Source organism: Neurospora tetrasperma, assembly GCF_000213175.1.
Source record: "Neurospora tetrasperma FGSC 2508 unplaced genomic scaffold NEUTE1scaffold_1, whole genome shotgun sequence".
NCBI classification, from domain to species: Eukaryota; Fungi; Ascomycota; class Sordariomycetes; order Sordariales; family Sordariaceae; genus Neurospora; species Neurospora tetrasperma.
Genome location: NW_009799099.1, coordinates 1,061,945 through 1,089,652, shown reverse-complemented (window position 1 = coordinate 1,089,652; position 27,708 = coordinate 1,061,945). Strand labels below are relative to the sequence as shown.

Below are 27,708 nucleotides of genomic sequence, written 5' to 3'. Positions count from 1 at the left end.
GTTACAAGGTCGTAAAGAGGGAAAAAGAGTTTGAGAGATGGTTAAATCAGTCAAATCATCAGGCCAGCCCGATGTTTGTAGAACACTCAACAAACAAGTGATTCGTAAACCTGAGAGGCTGCGCAGATGACTATAGTACCCTAGCGCCGCATGATTGCGCGTCTTTCTCTAAGTTGAGCCCTAGACTTAGACCTCTAGAGGTAGAGGCATGCGCCTCATCCCGTATGAGTGAGGTGATCTTCTGCGGCGCGGTTGGCGCTGGGTGAGGTGTGCGCGGCCTTTCTGTGGTGGCTGTGAACAGCGTCCAACTCCATTTGTGATTGGTGGTCCCCTGTAAGCCAGGCACTGCCGCTGTCGGGAATGCCCCACTCGGCCCCCAGACGGGAGTTTCAGGACAATGAGGTGGGGTCCGGCAGTGAACAGGTGGTGCTCCACTGTACAAAGAGGCGCTGGAACCTTGACGGGATGTCCCGGGCATCGTCATTTCTTTTTTTCAGGAACAACTTCAACGTCAAGAAAACATCGACAGGTAAACACTGTAACCAATAAATGCCATCTTCAGGAGTCGATGCCAGCGCTGTAATGGTCACGTCGCGATTTCTTCCCCAAGTACTTCGTGCCCGGACAGTTGGCATGAAGTGATCCCGGAACTCCAACGGTACAACATAAGATGAATTGGCAATCGAGACTACCTACTTACCTATCCATGGCACATCTTCAGATGAAGATATTTGGCCATAGAGGTAAATGTTTGTCGTTATAAGTGGGAGACCCGTAAAGAGGGTGCCATATCCTGCCTTCCGCACGTCACGAGACTATGTAATGTTCTCGACATCAAGAAGCTACGATCATTGCCGGGAAGGGGAAGGCCGTCATCCTATGTCACCTTGCAGCTAGCACAACCTTCCTTTCCTGGTACACATAGCACCAGAGATATCTGTCCTCATCGGTGAGAGGCCGACTTGGTCAGTTTGTCTCACTCGGGATGCAAGGCTACTACATACACTACGTAGAGTGTTTGTAGTGTCACAACAGAACGGTGAGAAAAGGACGGAACCAAGCGATTGAGGGGTGATTATGTCACTCATAAAAGCTGTTGTATCCGCAAGTCCTCGATATCGTGAACCTTTAGAAACATCATTTCAGGGACAACAGCTGTGATAACAATGTGGTCCGCATCATGGCTTCTATTAGGTGCTATCACCAGTGTTGCTTCGCAGGACACGGGAAACCACCCGGACTGGCCAAGATGGTGTGGTAAAGTGTATAAGCCAGAGTAAGTGGGAAACCATGGCTATCATGGGAACGGCAACTAACCCAGACAAGCTATCCTTCTTTTGATCCCGGTGGTCAAACACTTCCACCGACACCAGACCCTCTAGCGCCTCTCCTGCACGTCCAGTTCAAGCCCCGATACAGCCTCTACTTGGAAAGCGAGAAGACGGGCGAGTTCATTGTCAACGCCGAGATCTCCCAGTTCCATGGCACTCATTGGGGCAACAACACCTCAAACAATGTGGAATTCCATATTAAATCAACCACAGACAACAAAGTTCTAGTCCAAGACTCCATCCCCGTCAACTCAACCGGAAAGCTCTTCACCTTCAACCTCACCGACCTCACCCCAAGTCTTTCGCCCATCCAAGTTACACTCACCTACTCACCAGAAGGCCCATCAGTCAAAACCACCCTCCTCTACCTCCCTGCAAAGTCCTCCGGCAGCGTCACCAGAATCGACAACCTCAACGGCGGCCTTCACCACCTCAATTCCGCCTCCAACCACACCTTCAAACCCATCTTCCCCTACGGCTTCTACGCCTCCTACGACAACTTCCTCGCCCTTCCCAACTCTTCCTCCGTCATCCAATCCTACTTCGACCTCGGTCTAACAGGCATGGTCCCCCTCACGCACTACCCCGAATCCGCCTCCGCGTTTGCCTACATGGACAGCATCAACCTCGCCTACATGTTCGACCTGCGCGAGAACTACACCAACCAAACCTGGGTCAAGGAACAAGTCACTGCCGCCTCGACGACACATAATAGCGGGGAAGCTTTATTTGCCTACTGGTCCGTCGACGAGCCCGACGGGTGGCAAGCCCCCTTTTCCGCTCCTCTCGAGACTTACAAGACCATTTCGTCCGTCGACCCTTACCACCCCGTTGCGTTGGTGCTTAACTGCCAAAACTACTACTTCTCTCGCTACACAGCGGGGGCAGACATTCTCATGGCAGACATCTACCCCATCGGCATCCGAGAGTCGTCTGCCAACCTCACCAACTCCAAATGGGGAACACCATGTAACTCGACATATGGCGATTGCGGATGCGATAATTGCGCTGGGTCCGTGCTGGATGTACCTAAAAGGTTTGAGGATATGAACACCTACGAAAAATGGTTGGGGGTGTGGCCCAAGAGCAAAATGTTGAATCCCCAGGCTTTTCATGGCGAGGGGTACTGGGCGAGAGACCCAAGTGCGGAGGAGAGTTGGGCGATGGTGTTGTTGGCGATTAATAGAGGGGTGAAGGGGATACTGAGTTGGGTGTGGCCGGCGAGTGAAGAGTTGGGGAAGGCGCATGGGAGGTTGGCGAGGGTGGTTAGTAGTGGAGAGGGGGAAGATGGGGTGGTGGTGGGGTTGTTGGTTGAGGGGAGGGGGCCGGAGAAGTTACAGATAAGTACGGGGGTGAAAGGGGTTGATGCGGCGGGTTGGGTGGATAAGGAGGGGGAGAAGATGTTGGTTAGTGTTGTTAATACTGGGGAGGAAGATATTGAGGGGTTGGTGGAGTTGGAGGTGCCGAGCGGGAGTAGAGTTGGGAAGGTGGTTTGGGATGAGAGTGGTGGTGCTGGCGATGGGAAGTGGGAGGTTAAGGAGGGGAAGTTGACGAAGAATGGGTTGAAGGGGATGGGAACCGCATTGGTGATTTTGGAGTTGAGTGGGTGATGCCCGGTGTGTAGTTGAGTTTTTGATGGGGACGATGAGAGATCATTAATCCTCGAGGCTTGATATATTATCCATGCGTAGCGCTAAATCAAATTCGAGTCCCGAGCTTCATAAGAGAGAAGGTGAATAGCCACGTCGACTTTGCGATCAATATATTCCCGACTCAGTGGGTGTTGATCTTAGTGTATCAAATTCTATATATCTCTTGCTGCCAAAGTGCCCATCATTGTCTCTTGAAAGGCCTGGGTCTAACACCTTTACCATAACTTTTCCTGCCCATTATCATTAAGTAGATAATCAACCCATTATGTTGAATCGTTGCACAAACATCCTCCCGATATATCATCACTCCTTTTAAGTCCTTAAGCGGTTCTCATCCAACCTCATCACACATTACTCCCCACTCCTTCCCCCACACACAACCCAATCTTCACCACATCATCGCCCACTGATCTTCTTCTCCACCATCCTCAACGGCGGGTACAACAGCCCACTCACAACAAACGCAAACTCAAAACCCAAATCGCCCGTCGTCTTTGCAATCGGCCCCTGCCACCACACCTGATCCATACTCGGAATCACCAGTGCAAAGCTCGCCACCGAGGCCGTCAGCGCCGCCACGCCCCACGGCAACTTGCTCGCATCATTCCAAGCATCCAAATCATACCTGTCGCAATCTCCCTTCTTTTCCCACAGATGATCGACCATGACCACTCCCAAAAAAGCAGAAGACCAGTACCCAATCAGACTGACAAAGTTCTCCAGACTATCAAAGAAGTCAGCCGCCGCCTTGATGCTCACGGGGATCAAGATGGCCGCCAGGATGACAGCAAATAAATACCGGGGGACCTTAAACAGCACCGGCGCCAACATCTGGAAGTTGAGCGTGATGGAGTACGAAGTCGCCGCCAGGTTACCCAGCAAGGTAAAAGACAGAATGACCACCAGGAACCGACCGAACCCGTGGGCGGGCGCGAGCATGGCTTGCAGGACACCGCCCACCAGCGTCTCGTTGTAGGCCTCGCTCCAGGCAGGGACGGAGGGGATGGCGCCCTGGATGGCGGCGCCGAGACACATGAGCAGAATGGTGGGCAGCGCGAGGCCGGTGTAGCTGTAGGTGAAGATCTTCCATGATGGCGTCGAGGGCACGAGGTACGTCGTGAAATCCGAAGCCAGGCAGGCCCAGGGGATCATGTAGCTCGCGACGATCATGGCGAAACTCAAGATGCCCTGTGGGGTAGGGGGGTCGGCGGGAGGGTTTTGCAGGTGGAGGTACTTGCCGCCGCAGCCGACGGCGACGATGATGGCGATGACGGCGGGGATCCAGGCAAACCGCTCGTACATGTGTAGGGTCGTGAAGCCGCAGAAGGAGATGATGAGGGTCAGGATGGACATGATGACGATGCCGACGCTGATGGAGAGGTGGCCGTTGGCGACGGCGGAGAGACATTGGCCGCCGGTGATGACGATGATGACGGAGAAGCCGGTCATGGTGGCGAGGTTGAGGAGGACGGGGAGGGAGATTATGTAGCGGCTGAGTGTCGGTGTTTGTTAGAATGGCGTGACCTACAAGAGAGTAGATAGATAAGTAAAAGATGGGTAAAGAAAGGGAAACGTACCCCCAGGAATAGCGAGCTTGAATCATCTGTCTCATGCCCAACTTTGGCCCCAAAGTGCAGAGATAAGCCGGTAAGAGAGTCGACAACAGAGTGAAGAAGAGAATAACCAGGCAGCTGTCCCGTAGGCTGAGGCCGTATACTGGACCTAGCATGCCAAATGTAATGCTGTGTTTTGTCCGTGTTAGTCAAGTTGAGATTATCCCGGCGTATTAGAAACTTACGGAAGAATGTTGCAGCTCATGGACCACCACAAGGTAAAGATGTTCAGCGTCTTGGTAACTGTCCTCTCCTTGACGGGAATGGGGGAGATTCCCTGGAGCTCAATCCGTCCAGCTACAACGACCTTGTGGCCATAGTGACAGAGATGCCCCCAGAGACCGGAGGGTGGTGCAGCAGGCTTGCTCTCGTCGGCCTCGATGGATTGCAGGTTGGCTTCGACATCGTGCCCCTTCTGTAGAGGGTTGCCGTCACTTTGGGTCACCATGCTCTGCTGTTTGGTGGTGACAATGGATGGTAGTTGAGGATTGGTGATGGTGGACGCAGTGCTGGTGTGTGGAGTCCTTTGGTGTTGTACCTGTGAACCTTGATGGAGCGAGGAGGTTGATGAGACTCCAGAAGTTCGAGAGACGAATATGTTGATATGTAGTGCAAAGTCTCCGAATGAAAAGTTTTGTAGGAAGTGAAGAGCTTTCGTGATAGTCTGATAGGGCAGATATGCGAGTTTTCCAACAAAGCCAATGAATATCGGCAAATGAGAAGAAAGGGGAAATGACTCTTTGCTCTTGTTTAGGTAATTCAAGGGGGTTGGATGTGTATTTTTCTGAACGGCGGGGATTGTTATCAAGTGCTGACCGTTGAGAAAACGACAAAGTCAAAAAAGATCGGTCCGGGAGTAAACGTGTGTCGCGGTGGTCCACCCCGGTGATAAGCGAAGCGAGAGAATTCTCGTGGTAGAGACTATCGATTTCTTAGACGATCAAGATAGTTCCACGGCACTCGGTGGTACTCGGCTGAACCGGATGCAGCTCCGTATGTATTGGTGGCTCGATTTTGCGAAAGAAAAGCTCGACCAGTCTCAATACCACAGATTTTATAGATATGCAATGTTTGGACTCTCGTCGTCTGTTGACCTTCGAGTTTGTCTTGAATCTTTTTAGTTTCAAAGGCGAAAATGTGGCAAACGGGACGAACTCTTCGAGGCTTCGCCACTGCAGGGAAGATCCTCGCGCAGATAAAGTGGACTGCAATGAATTCCCAAACTTCCTTTCATCACCTGTTCAACTGGTGATAGTTCGAGAAATGAGCAAGTTATTGCACGATTATTTGGCCAAAAAGTAGTGTTGATGTTTCAAGAGACAAATGCAGGTCCAAGTCTACAAGTCGATAACCCGCCTTTTGTACCCCACAGCTCCAGTCGTCGCCCACTTGGGCCAGGCTTTAAGGGCACGCACTGGGTTGATTTTATCTAATCGAGAAGCTCTTTATCTGCAGTTCTGCTGCATGGTTGAGCCTCGAGAGCATTGAAAACCAACCAATCACATCGTCCAATTGCAAAGTGGGAGGTTTAAGTGCATGTGTGACAATTAGATACGGGCTGAACCTGCGCCCATGTTTGTGGACATCAATGCAGTATTCTGGAAAACGCTAAAAGGGGAATCAAAGAGAAAAAAGAGAAAGATCCGAATGCAGCGTGCTTCACTCGACAGCCTCAGCAATCTTCTCGGCTCTCTCCTTCCTCCTCGCCTTCCTGTCGCCAATCTTTTGCAACTGCTCCCGTCTCTCCTTCTTCCTCGTCTGCTTGTCAATGCTACCAACGACAGCCTTCTCCTTGCCGCAGGGGTACTTGGCAAACGCCGCCGCCTCGTCCTCTTCAGTCCACTCTCTGGGCAACACGGCAAACACCAGGTACGACGTATGGGTCTTGATCTCCGGCTCACCCTTAGTGATGAGGCGACCATCAACCCAGGGAGTCTGAAATGGCGGCTGCTCGGCCGACGTCTTGTCGTTGTCCTTCTTGGCTGCATCATCTCCATTCTTCATGACAGTGTCCGCATCCTCTGCGCCATCCTCTCCCGCACCCCTCGGGCGCGCAGCCTGCTCCCTGACGCGCTCCTCAATTTCGGCGAGCCTCTCCAGGGCCTCTTCGACATCGTGCGGCGAGACATTGACGCCGCGATCGGTCTGGTAATGGAGGCCCACGCGGTCGCGGATGGTGTGAAGCTTCCTGTTGGCGATCTCGACCATATCGATATCGACCCACCCGAGGCGGCGCATGGCCGAAACGGTCCTGGTGACCTGCTCAATGCAGGGAGAAAAGGTGCAAATGTGTACGGCCCTCTTGGGGTTCAGCGGTGATACCCATTCGGCAGCGGTATCTTCTCCCTCCTTAGCCTGGGTTTGGGGCTTGCGTCGCGAGAGGTGCGGGAGGGCCTCCCAGGGCTTGGGAAGGTCGAGGAATATTGCGTCGGCTTCGGGGCTCTTTCCGTCAATCAAGAAGCCACCGTTGTAGACGTCACGATGTGTGAGGTGAACGAGGCCGTCGAGGTTATGGTCGGTAAGCTCCTTCTTCATCTTGTGGTAACGCTCCTCGTGGTACTCGAAGCTGAAAACCTTGCCCTTCCTGTCCTCGGCGCTGGAAGGGTATCCGTTGTAAACGGCGCGGACGGAGGCGTGGGTGAAACTGCCACTGCCGGCGCCAGCCTCGATAATCGTGGAGCCAGGTCTGGCACGTATCCTGTGCAGAATGTAGCTGTAGTCGGGGGTGTAGACGACCTGTGTTCGGTGGGGAAGACTCTGAGTCCAGAGCTCGGGAGTAGGAGGGAGCACGTGGATGAAGCCGCTGTCGTCGGCAACGGCCTGCTTGACACCGGTGGCCTCGGTGTCATTGTTGTCGGCGGTCTCGGGCTGGTTCTCTTCGGCATCGTCGCGGCTGGCATCGTCCTTGGGGCCTCTTTTCCTCTTGCGACCACGGGAGCCAGTGTCAACCTTGGATGCCCTGATTTGAGAGCCCCAGGGGACATTCAACATGGTAGAGTGAGGGAAGGAGCCATAGCGGGTGTTGACTACGGCGCCCTCAGCGTAGCCATCGTGTTCGCCCGAGGCTTCTTGGAGGTAGATGGGGAGAAGATTGTCGCGCGATAGCTGGAGAATGGCGAGCGAGCGGGGCTTGGTGCGCAGGCCTGGTTCGAGGAACGGGGACACGGTTGGTCGCGTCATGGCGTCGGTCATGAACAATAACAATGTAGATTGTTTGTTGTTCTGTGTTTGTTTCAGGCGGGTTCAGAGAAACGTAGGAATTGGTAAATATGTAAATGTGGCCGGCAGAGAAGGCAAACGGTCTATCAGCGGCGCGGCTGGGTAACAATAATTTGGTCGAAAGAAAATAAGACGGGTCGAGATCCAGGTCCAGATCCAGGTCCGAGTCGCCCTTTTGGAAATTTTCTCGACAAAAATTGGAAGTTTACTGCGGGGCACGCGCTGGGCCAAGTGGGGCTATTAGTTCTTTTCACTCTTCCAACCCTAACCCCAAAGTGCACTGCACAGTTAGTCCCTTGGGCACGTAAATAAGGTTTGCCAAGTTCTGGGGTAACCCGTCTTGGCGTGGGGGCAGTTGAACCCTTAATCACCAATCTTCTTCTTCAGGTTCCCCTTGGTCCAACCTGCTGACGAGTAACTGAACCCAATCAACGACGTCACTTGAAAAGAAGAAACGAAAAAGCAAAAAAGCAAAAAGCTCAACTCCCCAAGTTTCCAGTTGACTACCTACCGTCCAACGAAAATACCATGTAGGTATCTTCTGTCCCAGCACTCTACCACGCAAGCTAGGTACTGAAGGTATTGGGAGGTCTGGAATTCAGGGCCTATGGTTGTAAGGAAGGGCCTGCCGCTGACTGGTAACCAACCTGGGGCACGTACCGGTTTGTCGGTGGGACCGCTTCTATCACGTCACATGGTTTGTGTGCAGTCAGGTCGTGGCCAACCACTACTGCAGATGCTGTTACAGTATTCATAAAAGGAGGTTTTCTCCGGTTGGAGGTGAAAACCACGAACTTATACCCATCACCAGATGCAAAGGTTGAAACAGAAACAGAAGCAATGATCATTCGAATCCGTTCTCCCAGATCTTCCTCTCTGTGTCTAAGCGACCCTCAAGAGACTGTATACTGGATGCTCCGCGGTGGTCTCCACATTCTGCATCCCCAAACAATATTTCCTTTCACTAATCGTGTTACAAATACCTGTGCTCCCCCTATTCGAACCTAAGCGAGGGAATGTCTGTAAACCCGTTTAAATGCCGGCAAAAGGTATACGCGTAACTGTCCGTGGAGTTTCAGCTGTCAGGTGGTTATTTTTGTTCTCCACCCTCTGCAGCACTGCCATCACAAGATGGATACCGACATACCCGAAGCAGAGGGAAAGGGTGGGTATTGGATGAACTGTTTGGCAACTCGTACGTCAGAGCGTTTCAGAAGCTGAACCGAGAGGGGGGGGCGGGAGGAATCTCGTATTTATATCATTGATGGCTCATGTCTTGCTCAACCTGATTGCTTCCTCGCAATTTCTCCCTCTTTCTTTACTCAATTGCGCAAACTTCACCTAAACATTGACCTCCAACCTAAACCTCCTTCGATATATCATCATGGGTTTCTTCGGTTTTGGTATGTGTCTCCCTGGTTTGAATCAAGTCACACACACTGGCTGCTGTGCCAACCTTATCTAACTCTTTTCCCTCCTCAGACGAAGCCAAATCGGCCCACCGCGAATTCTACTCGGAGCGTGACGAAGAGCCAAAGTTCTCGCACGAGCTTCTCGGCGGCGCCGTTGCCTTCGAGGCCATGCACATGTGGGAGAAAGAGCAGCGGCGCGAGGGTAAACCCGTCAACCACGGCGTGGCCAAGGAGGCGCTTGCTGCCATTGCTGGGGCCGAAGTCGACAAGATGATTGAGCGGAGGGGACTGGAGGGAAAGGTGGATCGCGAAGAGGCCAAACGACATGCTAGGGAGAAGGCGCACGAGCTGTATGATCGGCAGTATGGAGAGAGGGACATGTATGATCCGTGAGTCTCCCCTTTCCTTGCATCTTCTGCTCGACTCTTTTTCCTGGAAGCTTTTGAAGGCGATCATGGAACTCACATGTGTAATACTAACACGGTGCAGCAACTACGAGATGCATGAGTCAATGCAGTCCTATTAAGAAGGGCAAGTGCTTGGGACGGAATCATCATCTTGGAATGGGAACATGGTTGCGATGGAACCTTGAAAAGATAGTCTAACAGGATATCTAAGGTGGTCTCGTATGGACACTCAAATAAAAATTTACTATACGTACACCCAATGCCCATCTGTTCTCCATGACCATTGTGTCCGTTTCAATAAACGTAAAACCAGGAGCAACCGGGCAATTTAGATCACTCATGAGAATAAGAGATACGCGTCGTTGCGCTGCTTCGCTCGAAAAGCCGCATGATAAGCTCCTCCAAGCTCACCAAAATCTTAGTTCATGTTCTTATCCCGGTTGTTGGATGATGTCGGTTGTTTTTCCGCCGAATTGTGCAACCACATACATAGCATCATATGTCTCAAAGTTGGACCCTGAGATCGACGAAAGTGCAGGAGAACAGTATCAATCTGAGCACTTGGGGTGATTGTTTATGTAGTGTAGATGATCACATCTCCAAATATAATTCGTTGCCCATTTGTGGGCTCTATCAGATCAGACCATTCATGTCCATGATATCATTCATGCCACGCTCATTTGTTTGGAACTCCCCCTATCTGGCTATTTTGCCCAGGAAGATATGCCTAACCACCAACAACCAGACCGCAAAGAATGTATGCTGCAAACGCCTATAAAGGCACCCCACTCAAACATGACATGACAGAACCCATCTCGCTCCCTTCGAGTCTGTCCGCCTGCTACGATGGCCATGGACATTGACTCCCCGTCGACCCTGAGGTTCCCTTTGCTGATTTACCAACTTCCTTTTCCCTGCTTCATATATCATGTAATATCGTTTGCCCTCCATGGTGAGACCATGAGCATGCGATGCATTCCCCCCTTTTGAATATACGTACGTCCAACTTGTACAGAAATGCCTAGGTATATACTCACACAGTTACTCGAATCCACATGAACTCCATCGCCTTTAGTATGTAGAGAAAGACCCGCTACTCCTTCCACTTCCAACCACTCTTTCCTTGCTTCTCAGTCATAGACTCAAACGAAGCCTTGATCTGCGCCCGGACCATATCCGGGTGCTTAGAAGCAAAGACCTCGATGATACCCAATTTGCTAACCATGGGCATCTCGTGCATGAGCGCCTTGAGCTGTTCTTGCGCAGCGGCCGGGAGGGGTTGGTCCGACATCTTCTGTCGACCGGGAGGTCGACGACCACCACCACCAACAACGCCACCTGGTGCTGTTGCTGAGGAAGCAGCAGTAGTGGCAGCAACAATAGTTGAGGCGCCTGCAGTAGTGGTAGCCTGGTTAGGAGGAGAGTTACCTGCTGTAGTACCCTTTGTAAGTGCCTGGAACGCATTGGTTGGTGCTTGAGAGCCACCGGCCTTGGCAGATTTCGCACTGGTGGTTGTAGCGGCAGAGGATGGATGGAGGAGTGAGGATGAGGATGATGAAGTGGTCTGAGCAGTGACGGATGCGGATGCGATCACACTAGATTTTTCGTTACCTGATGAGCTGGTCTTCGACTTCGAAGCCCAATAATCAGTCGAAAAGGGGTCAATGCTGGTTTCTTCGTCCAGGGACTCTGCAACCGACAAGGGGTCAGCATCATTCACACAATAGCGAAATATCCAGAGGGACGTACCCAATATAATCTCCATCCGGCACTGATACAGCTCCGGCTTCACTGTGCACCGCTTCTCATTCTCCCAGCATATGCCAGTACTCTCTGGCTCCATACCACCGGAAAAGACGAGACGCTGAGGGCCGACATCTTCGGAGTCATCCAAAAAGTCGTCCATATCCTCATCCATCTCCAAATCTTCCTCTTCATCATCCAGATCCTCCACATCTTCACCTTCCTCGTCTTGCCACTCGGCCTCCGAATCATAGTCGTAGTCCAAGGGAAGGATGGTTCGTGAAGTTGGGTTTCTTGCGAGTTTATAGAGACTCTTGACGCCCGGAGGAAGACCACTGATTGTGCCGACATACGGTGGCCGCACATCTTGGCTGAATTTGATGCACTTGACTGGTACCGCTTTCAATGCCTCCCGCGCATCTCTGAACTGAGTGTTCTCTGTGGTGAGGTCCATAGCCCTGCTTGAAGACTCTCCATAAATCTCCGTCATGATCTTGCGCACACTCGGATATGGGCGTCCGCGCCTCTGGGTCTTGAAAGGCAGCTGTAGAGCCTCCAAGGGGTCGAACTTTTCCGGTGTCTGGAACTCCGCGCGCTTTCCCTCGGTGTACTCGTCCAGTATCCGCGACTTGGCCTCTCTGGTCTCCTCGTCTACCTCGAAGGGGTTCTTGGCTAGCGTGACAAATTCCTTCACGTAAAAGGGCTTGAATAACCTCCGGTAGGCTTCATTCTCCTTGGCGAGACTCGGTGCATCCGTCATTTCGACATCTTTGCTTTCGACCTTGATGGCGACTGGCTTCTCTTTTGGTGTTGCTGGGTTGATTTTGAAGAGCGATGTGAGCTTCATCTGTCGGCCTCTCTTCTTGGCTTCCTCTTCCTCCTTCTCGCGTTTCTTGCGCTCTTTCTCTTCCTTCTCTTCCTGCTTTCGCTTCTTCTCCTCTTCCTTGCGTTTCAGTTCCTCTTCCTTCTCACGCTTCTTTCTCTCCTTTTCTTCGGCCTTTTGTTGCTTCTCTGCCTCCAGTTTCGCCTGTTCCGCTGCCCTTTTGGCCTTGGCCTCCTCTTTCTCCTTCTTCTTGGCAGCGTCAGCCTGGGCCTTGGCTGCCTTCTCCTCAGGGGTCAGCTTCTTCCTCTTGACGGCCGGTTCGCCTGTTGTCGACTTTGTAGTTGTCGACGCAGCCTTGGCGCCGGATGTCTGCTTCTGGGTAGAAGGCGTATTGGTTGTAGAAATCGTGAGAGGTGCGAGTCGTGGGGGCGATAGACTCGGGGATCGCGATAGACGGTCCAATGGGCTGCTGGCGTCGCTCAATGCAGGACTGGCTTTTCTGGCTCTGGGGGTTGCGGGCCCCGAAGATGGGGGCGGTGATGACCTAACATTTTCCTCTATAGAGATTGGCGATTAGCTTCACTCGCGTTTGGGGCGTGGGCTGATGTCAGAACGCGGTACTTACTGTCGTCGAAAGAGCTTGGGGGTGGAACCTCTTCCCGGAATTGGTCGTGTGACCTCTTGAGACAGGAGGAGTCCTCCTGTCCACTTGTGGAAGTTGTGAACAAAGGCATGGTGGTGTTGCCTTCCCCAGTCCTACTTGGTTGTTGGTTGGGTTGACGCGTGCTATTCACGGTCCCGACCGACGCGGTCTAGTCTGAAAATGGTCGATCGAAGTTGAGGGGTCCAAAGTCAGAACAGACGTCCAGGTCCCACAATTAGGCCAGTCGTACATGCGCTGGCGGTGTAAAAGCAATGAACCACTGCTGGTTTACTCCCCGGCGTCGTAACAGTGTTTGTTTGGTGTGAATGGGAACGAAACCAGCTGCAGTGAAGGCCGGGAAGGTCGAGATGTCGCCGTTGGTGGTTCGGATGGTCCGTCGTTGGGTAGGTAAGTTGAAAGGCCTGAAACCGATTGGTGATTCTTGGGTTCTGCAGCGGCAAGTGCCTGGTCCGCGGTTGCTGCCGCCTGAGCGGGACGCGTTTGGCGACACCACCGTCGCGCCTTCCGTTCAATTTAGCCCAAGTGGATCCCTACCCGCGCCTTAAAGTGCCCCACTTCTAATCTACAAGAAGCGGAGCGTGATTTCGCGTCAGTTCTCGAGAGGGGTGTGTGGCTTTGCTTCTCTCGTTCAATCAAAGTCGCTGTGGCTGGAAGTGCGGCAGAGATTTGAACATTTCGTTGATATCCGTGGATCAATGAGTTCAATCTACCAAGTCGGGTATGTTTCACTGGTATTGCAGGTTCAGTGGTGAGTGGAGTGATCTTGCTGCTGTTGTTCGATGCTTGGAAAAGGATTGGTGGACCATTGATATACCTGCCTGTTAGTGATCATGAACTTCCACGGTCTGCAGTGATGATCAACGCTATTGGCAGTGGAAGCACGCACCTGTTGTTCATGTATGACTTCGAAGCTTTAGTGGCTGACCTCGTGGATTTCATCTCAACCATCATTTGCCTGCAAAATGGCTGCCTGTCTTCAACTTTCAGGCAGTAGTACAGTCAACTTCTCGGGCATCATGGCATCACTAATACCAGCCCTAACCCTGAACTTTTCCCATCATGAGTGCAGGTTCAATTCAGCTGCAAAGGCCAAGAAAAAGTGAACGTGGCAAGGTTTCACCTAGTTACTTGTAGCCTCGTCATATGTGGCTTGACTCTAGGCGTGGTGCCTTGAAGGCTGCCATGGGTTCCGTCCTGTATCTTGTCCTTTCGTCATCCTCTTTCCCAGCTTCCCGATTCTCCTATAAACAGCGCGTGTTATGGGGCCAAGTTCTCCAAAGGGTGTGACCATAGCTCTACCTATAGCTGGCCTTATTATATGGCTGTAAGGACGGAACTACCGGCTTTGGTCCGTTTAAAAACTTGGATCAGAGGCCCTTGGAAAACCAAGAAAGTAGTAAACCGTTCTATTATACCATGACGGACTTAATGAGCTTGTAAGCGTTAAGCGCTCCAAACAGGATCGGCAGTGTAGACGCCGTAAGGATGACAAGTTGATGCTTGTAACATATCGCATAGTTATTGTAGCGTGTATGTACGTCTCATCGGAAAAAGTAAAACAAAAACCAGATCGCATTCAATGGTATCTCAAGGATGTGTGTGTGTGTGTGTGTGTGTCCCAAAGCAAAGTATTATTTTTCCGAATAACCCTATCCAAGCAATAATTGGCTACCATTGAACGACCTATTGTGTTGTGCAGTGCATTCGAGACAGTGACCGTGCCCGTGCCTGACAACCTTTTCCCTAAAAAGAAAGAAAAAGAAAAGATTTAAAAGAATAACAAAACGCAAACACCCATGCGCCTAGCTATGCATGTAGTTTCAGGCACAAATTCCCATGCTGTGTATCACAGGCTCCGGCGGTTTGGGAAGCCCAAAACCCGACGTAGTAAAAATCTCCTCCTTCGATCCGCTCCCGATTCTGCTTGCTTTAGTCAGGGTTGGCGATGAACAAGCGACCGGACGAGTTAAATGTCATTGTCCTCTCATATGTCCTTTCGTCCACGCTTCCTCTCCTCTTGAGCTCCTCGGGGTTCTTAACACTCTTCTCGCGCGTCAAAGTGGCGTTGAGTAAGCTGTTGGTTGCCAGCTGTCGTTGTGGGTGGGCCTGGAGGTCAGGGACAGCATCTAGACGCTCGCTACTGCTCCCGCTGGCAAAGCTCAGGGCCTTTCCACTAGCCGCATCGTTGCCAGCAGAGGCCTGCTCGCTGGTCTGCGCTAGGGAGCCCCGTCGCTCTGGCGTGTCGCCGGGGGTCCACCTTCGAGAGCCGGAGCCTTGTGAATTCGATGGTCCGAGTTGTCCGGAAGCGCGATAGCCCAATCCCTTTCTCCCGCTGGCGGTGCTGCTTCGACTGGAGCTACCGGTTCTCCGGTGATTGTATCGGTTCAAGGCGTCGTTATCATCGTCGCTGTCTTCACCTTCCACCTCGGTCGCGCTGAGTCTCAGAGGGATGCCTCCCACGCCGACGTGGTGGCCATCTGGTATGTATCCGACGACTGTCGGCTTTCCGTGGTGTCGAATCTTTGCGGCGACCTTTCCTCCCGCAGACAGACCGGTTATTGTGCGGGCGCTGGTTGTTCCCGAACCAGTTACCGCGCCCGAAACTTCCATGGCTGCCCGCGTCTTGGCCGCACGCTGCTGTGCTAGCAATCTGGGATCCTCATATTGTGCACGGTCGCACCATACCGTCGCTTTTTGCTTTCGTAGGAGTGCAACATAGCTGGTTGGTTGGTCGCTGGTGCCGCCGGAGCGACTCGAGGTAGATCTCCTGATGTCGCTGGTGGGCGACGTTCGGTAGGCGGCTGGCGGGGGCGGCATTCCTCCTCCGCTGGAGACGGTGCTGAAAGTGTTCACGCTGGGCGATCGTCGTTGATGGTTCGATTGAGATTGGACGAGATGCATCGGCATCGGCATTTGCATTTGGTAGTTGGCAGTCACCGGCGGTGTTGTTAGAGGAGAGGCGAAGCCATTGGAGCCGTTTCGCGACCGGGAATGTGTGTGAGGCGAGTAACCAGCGTGGAATGAAGGATCCAGGGAAGCTCGCCGGCGAGCGTATTGGGGATCCGCCATGGTCTCCAGTCTCCACCCACTGGCGCCGGATGGGGAGATGAGGATACGAGAGGGTCGCTACCTCTAGGGAATGGCGCCCAGAGTCCGAACGTATTACCGTTGCGCGATCGTCGGGGATTTGTTGTTGAAGGAAATTGGCAGAGCGCCGGGGGAGGGTGGAGGCGGGATGTGCTTGGTTTTGTTTGTATGTTGGTGCGATTCGGATGCGCTATCTCTTCGTTGTTACGGAACAGGCAACCGGAGCGATGGTGTCGAGCTAGGTGGGTAGGTAGGTACTACCTCTACTAAGGGAGGAGGGCCGCGGACGGCGCTGCGTTATGACAGCTGACGGCGGCTAGATACCCCCCCGGGTGCAACGTGAGGCGGCGGTGATGCCGACAGCCGCTGCGCTGCGATGTGCTGTGATGTGCTGTGCTGTGCTGTGTGTGCTGTGTGTGCTGTTGCGGAAGTCGCTGCCGCACAAATTGATGTGCGGTACAGTGGATGGGATCGCTGCTTTGCTGTGCTGCTAGTACTGCGGCGGCGGCGGCGGTCTAGCGAGGTGAAGCGTGACCGGGACTGATCAGAAGCGCGAATGGGCGTGGAGTCAAAGACGGGAGTTGCGAGACGAGACCTGCAACTGAAACCGATTCAAAGCATTGGAAGGGGAAAGAGAAGACAAGGAAAAAAAGAAGAGGACGGAAAGAAGCAGGCGGCGGGATGGGATAGATACAAAAGGGCATAGAATAAAAAGGCAAGTGCAAGAATTGAAAAAACCTGGGTCCTCGCCTCGGTCCTTGGAGCTGGGAATGGAAAGACTGGCGAGCAACAGAGTGGACGATGTCGGGTTTCAGACTTGGCGCTCCCACGTTGCATGCGCGCTGGCGGGGCCCTTGTTCGATGATGATGCTATGCCCGGTGGGCTTGGTGGACTTTCCCCTTGGTGGGTTTTGGTTTTGGTGGGTTTTGATCTGTCTGGTTCCCGGCGGGCGGCCTTAGCAGTGAACCCGACACGGCATCCCATCCCAGCTCCCGGTCCACCAACGAGCGCCGCCAACAAGCACGGGCATCCACAAAGACGGCCTGGTTGTTGAATCTTTTTGGGCCAGAGATGCATTTCGTGATGCTGACCAGATGTGGCTCACATATGCCTCTAGTCTAGTGTACGCCGCCGTCCTGGGCTTCGCTCGATTCACATCCGCGACCGTTGGTCTTGCTGGGCCAAAGGTATGTACACTACACTACATTACATAGCTCTAGGTACCTTAGTGTAGTAGGCCCGCTTGTATAAGGCCGTCCAAAGGGATATGTACTTTAGTCTTGGGGATCTCCTCTTTCCTTCCTATTCTAGTGTACATGCCGTTGCAGGGAAGACCTTTTGAGATTGAGGTGTTGTACCATACACTACACACTAGTACCATCCTCCTTTGTCAGACTTGGGCTGTCCGTGCGTGACGGGATTAAGATCTTTTCGAGATGCGTGGAATTGAATGTGTTGTTGTTGCAAGATCGCCCCATCCCGCAAAGACACGTTACACAGATGTCTTGCAAGTAAAATATGTCTTTACTCGATGGCGAACCCTCTATTGTAGAGCTTTAAAGGCTATGGAACTACTATATGCTATGGAAGGCTGGTTGAGTGAAACCGTGAGTATCGGAGCTAACAAGTCGTGACCCCCATCTCCCTGCCTGGACTGCCGTGTGCCGTCTTCCCAGGGCACCGGTGATACTGGTTTTGGTCTTTGTTTGTTAGCGGATCCGCCAGAGATACCATTCAGATGGCAGGAATCCCTTCACTTGGAACAGAAAGACCGAAACTCGCCGTCATGCCGTCCGCAAAAATCTGAGGGGAAAAAAGACTGGACACAATACGGAATGTCCATGGATTGACGTGGTTCATAACATGCCCGAAAAAACCCCTATCCCACTGGTGCTCTCAGCTGAAGAGAGCGCCGGCCAAGACGCCAATGGTGGAGGAGAAATACGGCGGATGGGTTATCGAGGGCCTTGATGGCCGCCTCCTGGCCCAATCACGCTTCCACGAGGCCTGCCCGTCTCCGTGCTGTCGCCGTAGTGTAGTGTACATTTGAAATGGAGAACCTTGTGCGAACAGGTCGGCACCTTGTCCTGTCTCCCATGGCCTGATGGGCGGAACCGGGGATGGCCATGGACTGGCCAGGACTGGGGCAGTACGCAGTGAGATCGCTAGAGCCTTCTCGGCTGCTGAATGCAACCTTTTGTTTTTTTTCTTTCCCTCCCAGCCAGGTGGAAGTGGGGTTGATGTGGTTTTTTTCTTCGGTCGGGTTGTTTGTGAGGGTAGCTGGCAAGGCTGGGTCGGGCAAGTAATCGGCGGAGATCGAGATCTTTTTTGCATGATAGTGTTATCAAAATGCAAGAAGATCCAAAAAACCCGTGATGCTTGACCTTGATTTGCTCCTTTTTCCCGTCTTCTAGTTCCAGGATTCTGGCCATTCCGGGTCTGTGATTGATTGATTGATTTATTGATTTATTGATTGGCAATTGGCATCGTGCACAAGCGGCTTTTGTTAGCCGAGCACAAGAAACCCCAGGTCTTTGGAAGAACGAGACCCCAATTTGCGGCACAACTAACGGCTATAAAGTACAACGACTAATCATCATCAGGATGACGGGACCCTCGACCAAGACCCATGTTACTTACCACGCCTACTACCACGACCCAGAGGAATCAGATTTCCTGTTGAAACCCCGCCTTTTTTGAAACAAAAACCACTGACCAAGAGGGCATGGTGATGTCAATGGTGGTCACCTCACGGCTTTTGCTTTGCGACTGGCATGGACAAGCCGGCTATACAATGCCAAACTTTAGTGGACTCGGTGGACAATCACATCCCCGGTGATCATTCCGACTTTCCGGTTTGGGCTTGCTCTGATTTCCTTCCCTGTTTACCACTCCGACAGGATGGATAAACATCTGCAACCACTCTGCATAGCGTGCACCGTCTACACTACTAGTAGGTACCTACTAACGAACCCCCGTGCATAACCTCAAGTGATATCAATCGGATCAAGTCTTAGCGTCGGTCGTAGGAATCGATAGTGCCGTTGGGGGGAGGGTTGCTGGCAGTCTGGCTCGAGCCTGGCACCCTTCTTCCCGAGGCCCGAAGTCGAAAACTTGGAATTCCGATGTTGAATTGTTGGTAGGACCGAACGGGTACCTGATGCTCCGACGGTGTGTGGTGGTGAGTCGGAGCAGATCACTGGTCAGTTACATAGTTCGTTCAGCGGTAACACTGGTACCTGAACTAGCCTTTTATTTTCTCGCTGGAAGTAAGAGTCGAATTGGACTTCTCTATCGAGTACATATCGCAGTTCATCCCGTCTACCTAGCGCTCACTGAGAAGTAGGTATCTTGTTGGCGGCTGACCAGTCACTCCAGTTTTTCACCCCCCACTATCGGGACGTATGGACACAAGTGAATGGAGTTTTGCAGTGACCAAACCAACTGAGCTAGCTAGCAAGTTTTGCGCAAGGCTGGAGTCAGTCCCAGTCATAGATGCGCGGGTCGCCACAAACTTTCTTGAAGCTATCGCGAGGCGACCGACTGGGCTACATGTCTCATGTGGACCGGAAGCTGCCTCCAGTACATAGGTAACTGGGATGTGAACTTTACCATGAGTGGTGATGGGAGTTTCGTTAGCGCGGGGTATCATTGACAGTGGCGCCCATGTCGGACAGGGCAACGGGAGCACCAACACTCAACATGACACTCTCAACACTTCACTCGAGTCATCGGGATGCCCGTCCTTGTTTCTTGGATTTCGGGCCGTGATCTGGTCATGAGGAGCCCTGGCTGAGCCTGAGTCCTTTGAATGCCCCCATTTTGACGGGAATAACGGCAGTTTTCCTGTCTTGGCGATGTGGCGCTTTTCGGCCAAGATATCGTATCCAAAAAGAAAAATTTTTTTCTCTTATCTTGGACTCGAAGTCAATCGATGGATCAAGAGCCAGATTGATCTTCGAAGGCGATCAATGATGAGAAATGCGCTGATATGGAATAGTTGCGCGATGGCAAGAACATGTTAGAATCATCGACCGTGAACGCAGAAAGTTGTGCGACCCTTGATACCTAGAGAGAGGCATGGTACGCATCCACCAATGAAAAGCAGTTCCAGAGCCGACCATGAACTCCCGGCATGCAGCCGAACGGAACCGTTACCCCGTCCTGCCCCGCTCCGCTCCGGGGAGGAAGACCCGCTCCAAGCCTCTCCCTACTGTGTACATATCGGACGATAGGTTCATGTACGGGTATCGCATCATATCGTCTCCACACTATGGGACCAGTTGCCGGCGGCCTCTCAAAAGAAACATTTGAAAACATCAGCATGGTACGACACGAAGCTCGATATCTTTCTTGAAATTCTTTTCTTCCTTGATTCTCAGACCGGATGTTCCGTGACATGGTATCCTGTTGATCTGAAAGCGGCTTGTTTAACGAGTTGGGCAAGGTGCCAGTTACAACGTTTGGTAGCGAGATGTCTTGTGCGCGCAGAAGGTTTAGGAAACCACTGGCACATTATCGAGATCGCCGGCGTCGTACGGTAGCTCTCACTTGTTTTACCCATGAAGTTCACGACAAAGCAATGGCCATGGTACGATAGACCTAGCATCCTCAGTGCTGGACTCCGTACCACGTTGCCCTCATGTCACGTCTTTTGCGGCACTCAACACCACATTGTCGGACTGCAGACCGCTCATTCAACCCCTATCGGAAACAGATGTTAGTAGTACTGTAAAAAAAAACAAGCTGCGCCATCCGCTCATTCCCGTGGCCTGAAGGCGCGCACGACAGGTAAGTTGCCGTAGGTAGACATGCACGCTAAACGACCTGCGGCGGGCGGTGGAAGTTACCAGCCTCACGGGTGGCTAGTTCAGATGTAGGCCCGGCCGGATCGAGACAATGGTGGACTCGGTCGTCGTCGTCGGGCAAGACGGGGTTCGGGACCGTCGTGTCGTGAAGTGAGTGGTTTGAAGGATAGCGGACCTCAGCCCGGAGCCGAAATGGTGGAATAAGAGCTGAGCTGATTGAGCATAGTTAGCTCTCGACGCTAACAAAGGTGAAACCGGCAGCCATGCGACGGTCAGCTAGCAACATGGATACACCGCACGTCGGCCACAGCCAACCACATACTTGCCAGGCGAGTCGTGCTGTGTTCCCGTCATTCGAGAAGCCATGGTATTTTCCTATTTTAGCGAGTGGGAAATTACACTTCCGTCATGCAAAGCAAAAACACCGGTCAGCGCCGCTCGTCTACCCATTAGTCTAAGGGGATAAAAGGGTGATCTTCTGATAAGTCTGCCACCGATGATCTCGGGACAAAAGGTGGAGGGACTCGGACGAAGCGAGCCATACGGTATTTATTCTGGGCATTCAGCACGGAAAAGCAGGTAATCAGGAGGAAGAGATGAAGATGGTAAAAACCCCTGAAGATGTTTGCTTGCAAGGCAATTGTCAAAATAGAGACTCCATAAAACATAGGTTTGGATCTGCGCTGATCCCGTCATTCTAATCACGTTATTCTCCATAACAATGCATCATGACCATGCGTTTCTGGAGACTTGATCTGTCTGTCATGTAAATCCTCCGCACAGCCAAGGCCTCTGTGCTTCCAAAGACCTGTCTTGGCCATTGAGTCTGTTGGGTGCAAAAGGCCCCATGATGCGAGCAAAATTGGAGGACGGGATTGGGGTTCCCGAGTGAGCCAACATTCCTTTTTACTAAAGTGCCGCTCGGGCATTTGGACAGGCAGTCAACAAAGTTTTTGTTTCAGTTGACGGCTTCCTGTCTCTGGTGTCGACATTTGTACTCTAGGCCGGTAACGGCATATACACTACTAGCGTACACGTGCAAAAATTCGAGCCGCTAATTCAGCAGCTGAATTCCATGGTTTCCGCCATTGGGCAGCTACAGCGGCCAAGCATGTCAGGGACGCTTTCCCATCTCGTTTTGGCGAGCAGCAGTTCCACAAATTCAGGGCTGCCTGAGACCCGGACGCGGGACCCAGATGAAAAACTTTGAAGGGTTCAGTTCGCTAAGCTATCTACCGAAGAACCTCGACGGGACGGCGCTGCCCTGTGGTCACATTGCATTGTTTGACCCCTTGAAAGTTGTTTGTCACTTTTCCTTTAGATTCATTCACTCGGCATCTCCAGGGCATAGACTAGGTCTGGTCTCTTTCCGGGATCCCGTCTTTTTTTATGCCTGCCCCCTTTCAACTACCTACGAAAAAGCAAAGACCTTCCCGTGCCCATTCATACCTATACTACTTACAGCCCGATTCCCAAACCGCGGCTGCCTGAGATGCGACAAACTGCTTCGTCGACAACCTCGTCTCTGTTCTTGGGTTTTCGTGTTGTAGTGAGCGCTTCTTTCTGTTCTGTGGAGGAATGCTGCCACTGGGCTTGACGTCATGAAGTAAGTGGAAGGATTTCCCCTCCAGAGTCCACTCACTCTTCCCCCATGTGACATCCACATTGTGCCGCCCGTTTCGTTTCGAAAACCTCAATGCTAACAAACATGTGCGCACGACAGGTTTGCCAAAGAACTCGAGCAGGAAGCGGTGCCAGGTAAGAGAAAAACGGAGCTGAACAAAAAAAAAGCGGAAAACACCATGCTGGATCATCTTGAAGCGAGTCGCACCGACCTGGGTGCCAAGCAATGAACATGTCTTTGTTGACTGCGATTGCGACGCACCCAAGTTTGCAACTATTGCTCCAAGTCTGAGACGGCAACCGAAATAATTGTCTGTAATTCTAACCAGAATTCCAAACTTATAGAATGGCGCGTCAAGTATCTGAACTACAAGCTCGGAAAGAAGCTCATCAAGTCGGTTACGAGGGCCATCCAACGCGCAAGCACCACGCCGAACCTTGCTAGGCGACCCGACTCATTACATGCCGCACCTGCCGCTCTCTTACACCACCTACACCACAAACGAACACCAACCCAACACCGATGGTCTGATACCACACCAGGCTCCCATGAGGGTTCTCCTGGAGCCGATCAATTGCAGAGCGGCGGCCCAGAGCTCGACCGCACGCCGACCAAGAACAACAGAAGCAGCAAAGACAGCATCGAAGCACGAGGGGAACGCTCTGGTTTGACGACGTCACCCGACAACGAGGTTCAATATGGAAGCATTCTCCCCCCTTCGCGTTCGAGCGATCGAACCGAGTTCGAACTCCCCGCTCCCGCTATGAAGATAGCCTCGAGGACAGGCGGCCGCCGTGACTCGATCGTGGCTTCTCCAACTTCCCCGGTCTCCAACCGTTTCGGACCACGACGCACCAAGTCCATGATGGTAGGTGCCGATGGCCAGTCTACTGCAACCGAGTCCTCCGTCGAATTGCCCCCAAGCGCGACCATTGCTCAACGCTCTCCCCATCGTCTTTCCCGGGTTCTCTCCAACAGCTCTCATCTGTCTCGCACAATGTCGAACAGGGATAGTACAGCATTGCAGAATCTGGAGTCAGTCCGTACTGCCGAGGGCGAGTTCTTTTCTTTCCTCGACAATGAGTTAGACAAGATCGAGACATTCTACAAGCAAAAGGAAGACCAAGCCACCAAACGCCTGGCTGCTTTGCGCGAGCAACTTCACGAAATGCGGAACAGGCGAACTACGGAGATTGCGGATGCCAAGCAGAGGAAGCAGATGGAGCGAGGTAGTGGCAGTAAGGGTCACTCAGGCGATGGTGGAGGAAGCAATGGCAAGGACAGCGGTACAGACTGGATAGGGCCCCTCCGCACCAAGTTCATGAAGCCTGGGCCAAACTCGAAAGCGCTGCAGAAGATGACCGAGACGCCAGTCATGGCCCCGCAAAAGCCAGAAGAAGGCCGCGACTATGTCAGGAGACCGCCAAACAAAGACGATGTGTCATATCGCGTAGCTAAGCGGAAGCTCAAGCTAGCCCTGCAGGAGTACTACCGCGGTCTTGAACTCCTCAAGTCCTATGCCCTCCTGAACAGAACTGCGTTCCGGAAGCTGAACAAAAAGTACGACAAGGCCGTCAATGCCCGCCCGACGTACCGCTACATGAACGAGAAAGTCAACAAGACTTGGTTTGTCAACAGCGACGTTGTCGACGGTCACATTCGCACCGTCGAAGACTTATACGCCAGATACTTTGAAAAAGGCAATCACAAAGTGGCTGCAGGAAAACTCCGGAATATTCTCAGACGTCCCGGAGACGCTTCGGGCAGTGCTTTCCGCAGCGGACTGCTTATCGGTTTTGGCGCCGTCTTTGCCGTTCAGGGTCTGATTTATGGTTCGGAGCTACTCTTCCAGGACGATCACACGCTCAAAGAAAACACAAGCTACTTGCTGCAGCTGTATGGCGGCTACTTCTTGATGATCCTGCTCTTCGCGCTGTTCACATTGGCCTGCCGAATATGGACACTGAACAAGATTAACTATCCGTTCATCTTTGAGCTTGACACGAGGCATAATCTGGACTGGAAGCAGGTGGCCGAGTTCCCCAGCTTCTTCTTTGCGCTTCTTGGCGTGTTCCTATGGCTTAACTTTTCGAGGTTTGGCCACTGGGAGGAGATGTATCTGTATTATCCTGCCCTCTTAATAGGCCTGTCGCTGTTGATGTTGTTCTTCCCGGCACCGATATTTTACCATCGAGCCAGAAGATGGTTCTTGTATTCGCATGTAAGTAACCTCACAGATTCGTCGCCTTTGAAACTTTCATCATACTGACATTTGAATAGTATCGCTTGTTGTTGGCAGGTTTGTATCCTGTCGAGTTCCGAGACTTCTTCCTCGGCGATATCTGGTGCTCTTTGACCTACTCTGCAGCTGTAAGTAATTCCTTTCATCAACCTCAGTAATTCGCTCAGTCTACTAATCCTACCTAGAACATTCCCATGTTCTTCTGTCTGTATGCCAACGAGTGGGATCAGCCGGGTATGTGTAACTCTAGCCACTCCCGGCTTCAAGGTTTCTTCAATGCCTTGCCCCCCATTTGGCGTGCTCTGCAGTGTATCAGGCGTTACCACGATACGAAGAATGTGTTTCCGCATCTTGTCAACTGCGGAAAGTACATCATGACCATCACCACCGCTGTTATACTCAGCTTGTATCGCCTCAATCATTCGCAACCGATCCTGGCTGCCTACATCACATTCGCGACCATTAACGCCTGTTATACTAGTGAGTAGTTTAATATTCTTTATTTGTGTGATACGCGACTGACATCTCATGAACAGCCATCTGGGATCTGTTTATGGATTTCTCACTACTCCAGAAAAACGTCCGCTACCCTTTCCTCCGAGACATCACCGCGCTCAAGTCCAAATGGATCTACTATGTCATCATGGTTGTCGACCCGCTTCTCCGCTTCAATTGGATCTTCTACGCCATCTTCACCCACGACACTCAGCACAGCACGATTGTCTCCTTCTTTGTCGCCATGGCTGAAGTCATCCGTCGTGGCCTTTGGCTCATCCTTCGTGTTGAAAACGAGCATTGCGCCAACGTATCCCAGTACAAGGCCTCGCGCGATACTCCTCTTCCCTACCAGCTCGATCAGTTCGTCGAGCGTCCCAGCCAGGAGACATCCGCCGGAGAGTTGGAGGCTGAAACCGGCACCACTACAGGCGCTGTCCAACAGGAGCGCAGAGGCACCATCTCCTCCATGGCCGCCAGTATCCGCGAGCGCATTCGCGGCTCCGTCGGCGCTGGAGCCACCTCTCCCTGGGCAGCTTCCCCATCCCCAGCCACGGGCGCCGCCCACCCAGAAGAGGAAGGAGCCATCAGTCCCCACGCCGAATCGGGTGCCATTTCTGGGGAAGGGGCGACAGGTACCGGCACCGGCTTCAGCCTCAGTGGTGGAGGTACCTTCCGCCGCCGTCACGTCGAGTCGATGGGCAAGAAGTCTATTCTGCAGGTCATGGCTGAAGCGCACAAGCAAGATTTCGAAAAGAGACGGCCATCCGAGGCAGTCAGAGAGCAAGGATTGGGGCGAGGGGGAAGCAGTAGTCTTGTCGATGAAGACGATGAGGAGGACGATGATGATGATCCGGATTTGCGGAGTGAGGTGGAGGACGATGATGAGGATGATGATGATTCTGATCGGAGAAGCATACAGCAGGATCGGATGGAGGCTAGAGAGGCGGAGATGCTTGTGAGGAGGGCGAGGGGGGAGCCGGATGATTCTGTTAGTGAGTAGTGTAGTTAGGGATATGGAGGGGAGGAGGGAAGAGGAGGTTCGGAGAGTAATTTGATACCCAACTTTGTCGAAGTGAAACAACAAACAAAAAAAATAAAGCGAACAGCGAAACCCTATGGGAGCATATAGACGGGTGATACACATCATTATGGTGGTAATTCTGTTCATGGGAACTTGGCGCATGGACTGTTATTTCTTTTTGGGCTGATTAAAAGATACACGAAGGTGGTGCATCAAGTATATAGATGCCCGAACAACATGGCTTACTTATTCTTTGCTCTTATGGAGAAATAATTGGCTTATATTCACGTCAACATATTGTGTTTTTGTGCGGAGAGCAGGGCAAGGTCAGTTCACATTCCTGTAATTACTTTTAGATTTATACCGTGACTTTCTGGGGTCTACGTCGGCAAGCAAGCTCAATCAAATCAACAATGCTGTTGCTCTGACCCAGGATTGTCATAATCAGTCACATACACACCGAAGGAACGAATGAAAGGAATCAATACCCATAACCCAAGCCTAGCCAGCCTCCCTCCTTCCCCCTTCCTCACTCTTCCCGCCGTTAATCACAAACTGTGCCGATGTCTTTATTCAACACCTCGCGTCATCACCAACTACCTGCGGTGGCACGCGAAGTTATGCAGGACTCACTCCTATAACCGACTATTTCATTTACCACACAAAGTGCAAAAAGTCGAGAGATGAGAAAAAAGGAAAAAACCACAAAAAAAATAAATTAAAAAAAAAATTTTTAAATAAAAAATAGAAAGACAAAAAGTAGAAAAGCACCATAACAAAGGCATAAACAAGTATGGAAAAAAAAGAAAGAAAAGAGAAAAGAAAAAAAAGGAATGATAAGGGTCAATCGTGCGACGTGGGCCTGATTCGAACAGACGCTCCCGAAGGAACAAGATTTCTAGTCTTGCGCATTAGACCACTCTGCCACCACGCCGAATGGTTATTGATGAAATGATCTGCGCGGGACTGGAGCCTATATGGAAGAGCTCCGGGGCTGTGGGGTGGTGGGGCAGGTATGTATGTAGTGTTAGGTTGGTGCTACTTCAATTTGGTTTCGACCGCTTAGGAACGAAGGGTGTTGACACTGGAGTATGGGGTTAGGCGCTATATATCTTTCGCTTCGTCTCCTATTACTCTTTTCTGTTCCGTTATTGCTCTATGCGGTGGAATATTCACCACCGATGCATGGACGCTTGAAAGAAAGGACTTTCATGGCAGTTATCACATAATTAGGTGCAGATGGGGGAAGGCGGGAGCGCCAGGGACAGGCGGTAAGGACAGTACGATAGGCAGATAAGAAAGCTCTCAAGATCGGATGCGCCCAGAAGCCACCAAGCATGAGGACTGCTACCTACCTTAGGCACCAAGTCGAAATATGCGCTCCGATATACCTACTATTCAGTCACAATGACCGCTATCACATATACAGGCAGGTATAGAATTGTCAAATCATCAAGGTGTTTGTTCCAGGCCCCATTGGCGATCTTCAGTCTCAAGTGTAGATAAGATCCAACCGCAGATAATGTATGGAGACCGTGGCAGATTGACAGGCTGAGAGGCTCG

General features: G+C 52.0%; 9 protein-coding genes across 9 annotated transcripts; 4 read left to right on the top strand and 5 right to left on the bottom strand.

The window, feature by feature from the left end:
* Positions 1-1,166: 1,166 nt before the first annotated feature.
* NEUTE1DRAFT_75342 (uncharacterized protein) lies at positions 1,167-3,102 on the top strand (the record flags this gene model as incomplete). Its single annotated transcript, XM_009849353.1, has 2 exons — positions 1,167-1,276; positions 1,327-3,102. The coding sequence occupies 2 exons, from the start codon at positions 1,167-1,169 to the stop codon at positions 2,939-2,941; spliced, it is 1,725 nt and encodes a 574-aa protein (XP_009847655.1).
* On the bottom strand, positions 3,079-5,131 carry NEUTE1DRAFT_75338 (uncharacterized protein; the record flags this gene model as incomplete). Its single annotated transcript, XM_009849352.1, has 3 exons — positions 3,079-4,475; positions 4,561-4,725; positions 4,782-5,131. 3 exons carry the CDS (start codon positions 5,042-5,044, stop codon positions 3,380-3,382), a joined length of 1,524 nt encoding a protein of 507 aa, XP_009847654.1.
* A 759-nt stretch (positions 5,132-5,890) lies between these two features.
* On the top strand, positions 5,891-6,099 carry NEUTE1DRAFT_115699 (uncharacterized protein; the record flags this gene model as incomplete). The annotated part of the gene is made up of 1 exon (XM_009849351.1): positions 5,891-6,099. The coding sequence occupies one exon, from the start codon at positions 5,920-5,922 to the stop codon at positions 6,082-6,084; it is 165 nt and encodes a 54-aa protein (XP_009847653.1).
* A 145-nt stretch (positions 6,100-6,244) lies between these two features.
* NEUTE1DRAFT_75336 (uncharacterized protein) lies at positions 6,245-7,788 on the bottom strand (the record flags this gene model as incomplete). Its single annotated transcript, XM_009849350.1, has 1 exon — positions 6,245-7,788. The coding sequence occupies one exon, from the start codon at positions 7,786-7,788 to the stop codon at positions 6,256-6,258; it is 1,533 nt and encodes a 510-aa protein (XP_009847652.1).
* A 1,325-nt stretch (positions 7,789-9,113) lies between these two features.
* NEUTE1DRAFT_115698 (uncharacterized protein) lies at positions 9,114-9,892 on the top strand (the record flags this gene model as incomplete). The annotated part of the gene is made up of 3 exons (XM_009849349.1): positions 9,114-9,218; positions 9,298-9,616; positions 9,717-9,892. 3 exons carry the CDS (start codon positions 9,200-9,202, stop codon positions 9,751-9,753), a joined length of 375 nt encoding a protein of 124 aa, XP_009847651.1.
* A 331-nt stretch (positions 9,893-10,223) lies between these two features.
* Positions 10,224-12,934, bottom strand: NEUTE1DRAFT_75330 (uncharacterized protein; the record flags this gene model as incomplete). The annotated part of the gene is made up of 3 exons (XM_009849348.1): positions 10,224-11,323; positions 11,384-12,757; positions 12,826-12,934. 3 exons carry the CDS (start codon positions 12,932-12,934, stop codon positions 10,728-10,730), a joined length of 2,079 nt encoding a protein of 692 aa, XP_009847650.1.
* Positions 12,935-14,793: 1,859 nt separating this feature from the next.
* On the bottom strand, positions 14,794-16,057 carry NEUTE1DRAFT_75329 (uncharacterized protein; the record flags this gene model as incomplete). Its single annotated transcript, XM_009849347.1, has 1 exon — positions 14,794-16,057. The coding sequence occupies one exon, from the start codon at positions 15,931-15,933 to the stop codon at positions 14,794-14,796; it is 1,140 nt and encodes a 379-aa protein (XP_009847649.1).
* Positions 16,058-20,563: 4,506 nt separating this feature from the next.
* On the bottom strand, positions 20,564-21,126 carry NEUTE1DRAFT_106990 (uncharacterized protein; the record flags this gene model as incomplete). The annotated part of the gene is made up of 3 exons (XM_009849346.1): positions 20,564-20,656; positions 20,780-20,972; positions 21,083-21,126. The coding sequence occupies 3 exons, from the start codon at positions 21,124-21,126 to the stop codon at positions 20,564-20,566; spliced, it is 330 nt and encodes a 109-aa protein (XP_009847648.1).
* A 1,105-nt stretch (positions 21,127-22,231) lies between these two features.
* On the top strand, positions 22,232-26,435 carry NEUTE1DRAFT_75324 (uncharacterized protein; the record flags this gene model as incomplete). The annotated part of the gene is made up of 7 exons (XM_009849345.1): positions 22,232-22,366; positions 22,484-22,518; positions 22,729-23,210; positions 23,286-24,605; positions 24,684-24,729; positions 25,163-25,407; positions 25,447-26,435. 7 exons carry the CDS (start codon positions 22,362-22,364, stop codon positions 26,122-26,124), a joined length of 2,811 nt encoding a protein of 936 aa, XP_009847647.1.
* Between the last annotated feature and the right edge of the window lie 1,273 nt (positions 26,436-27,708).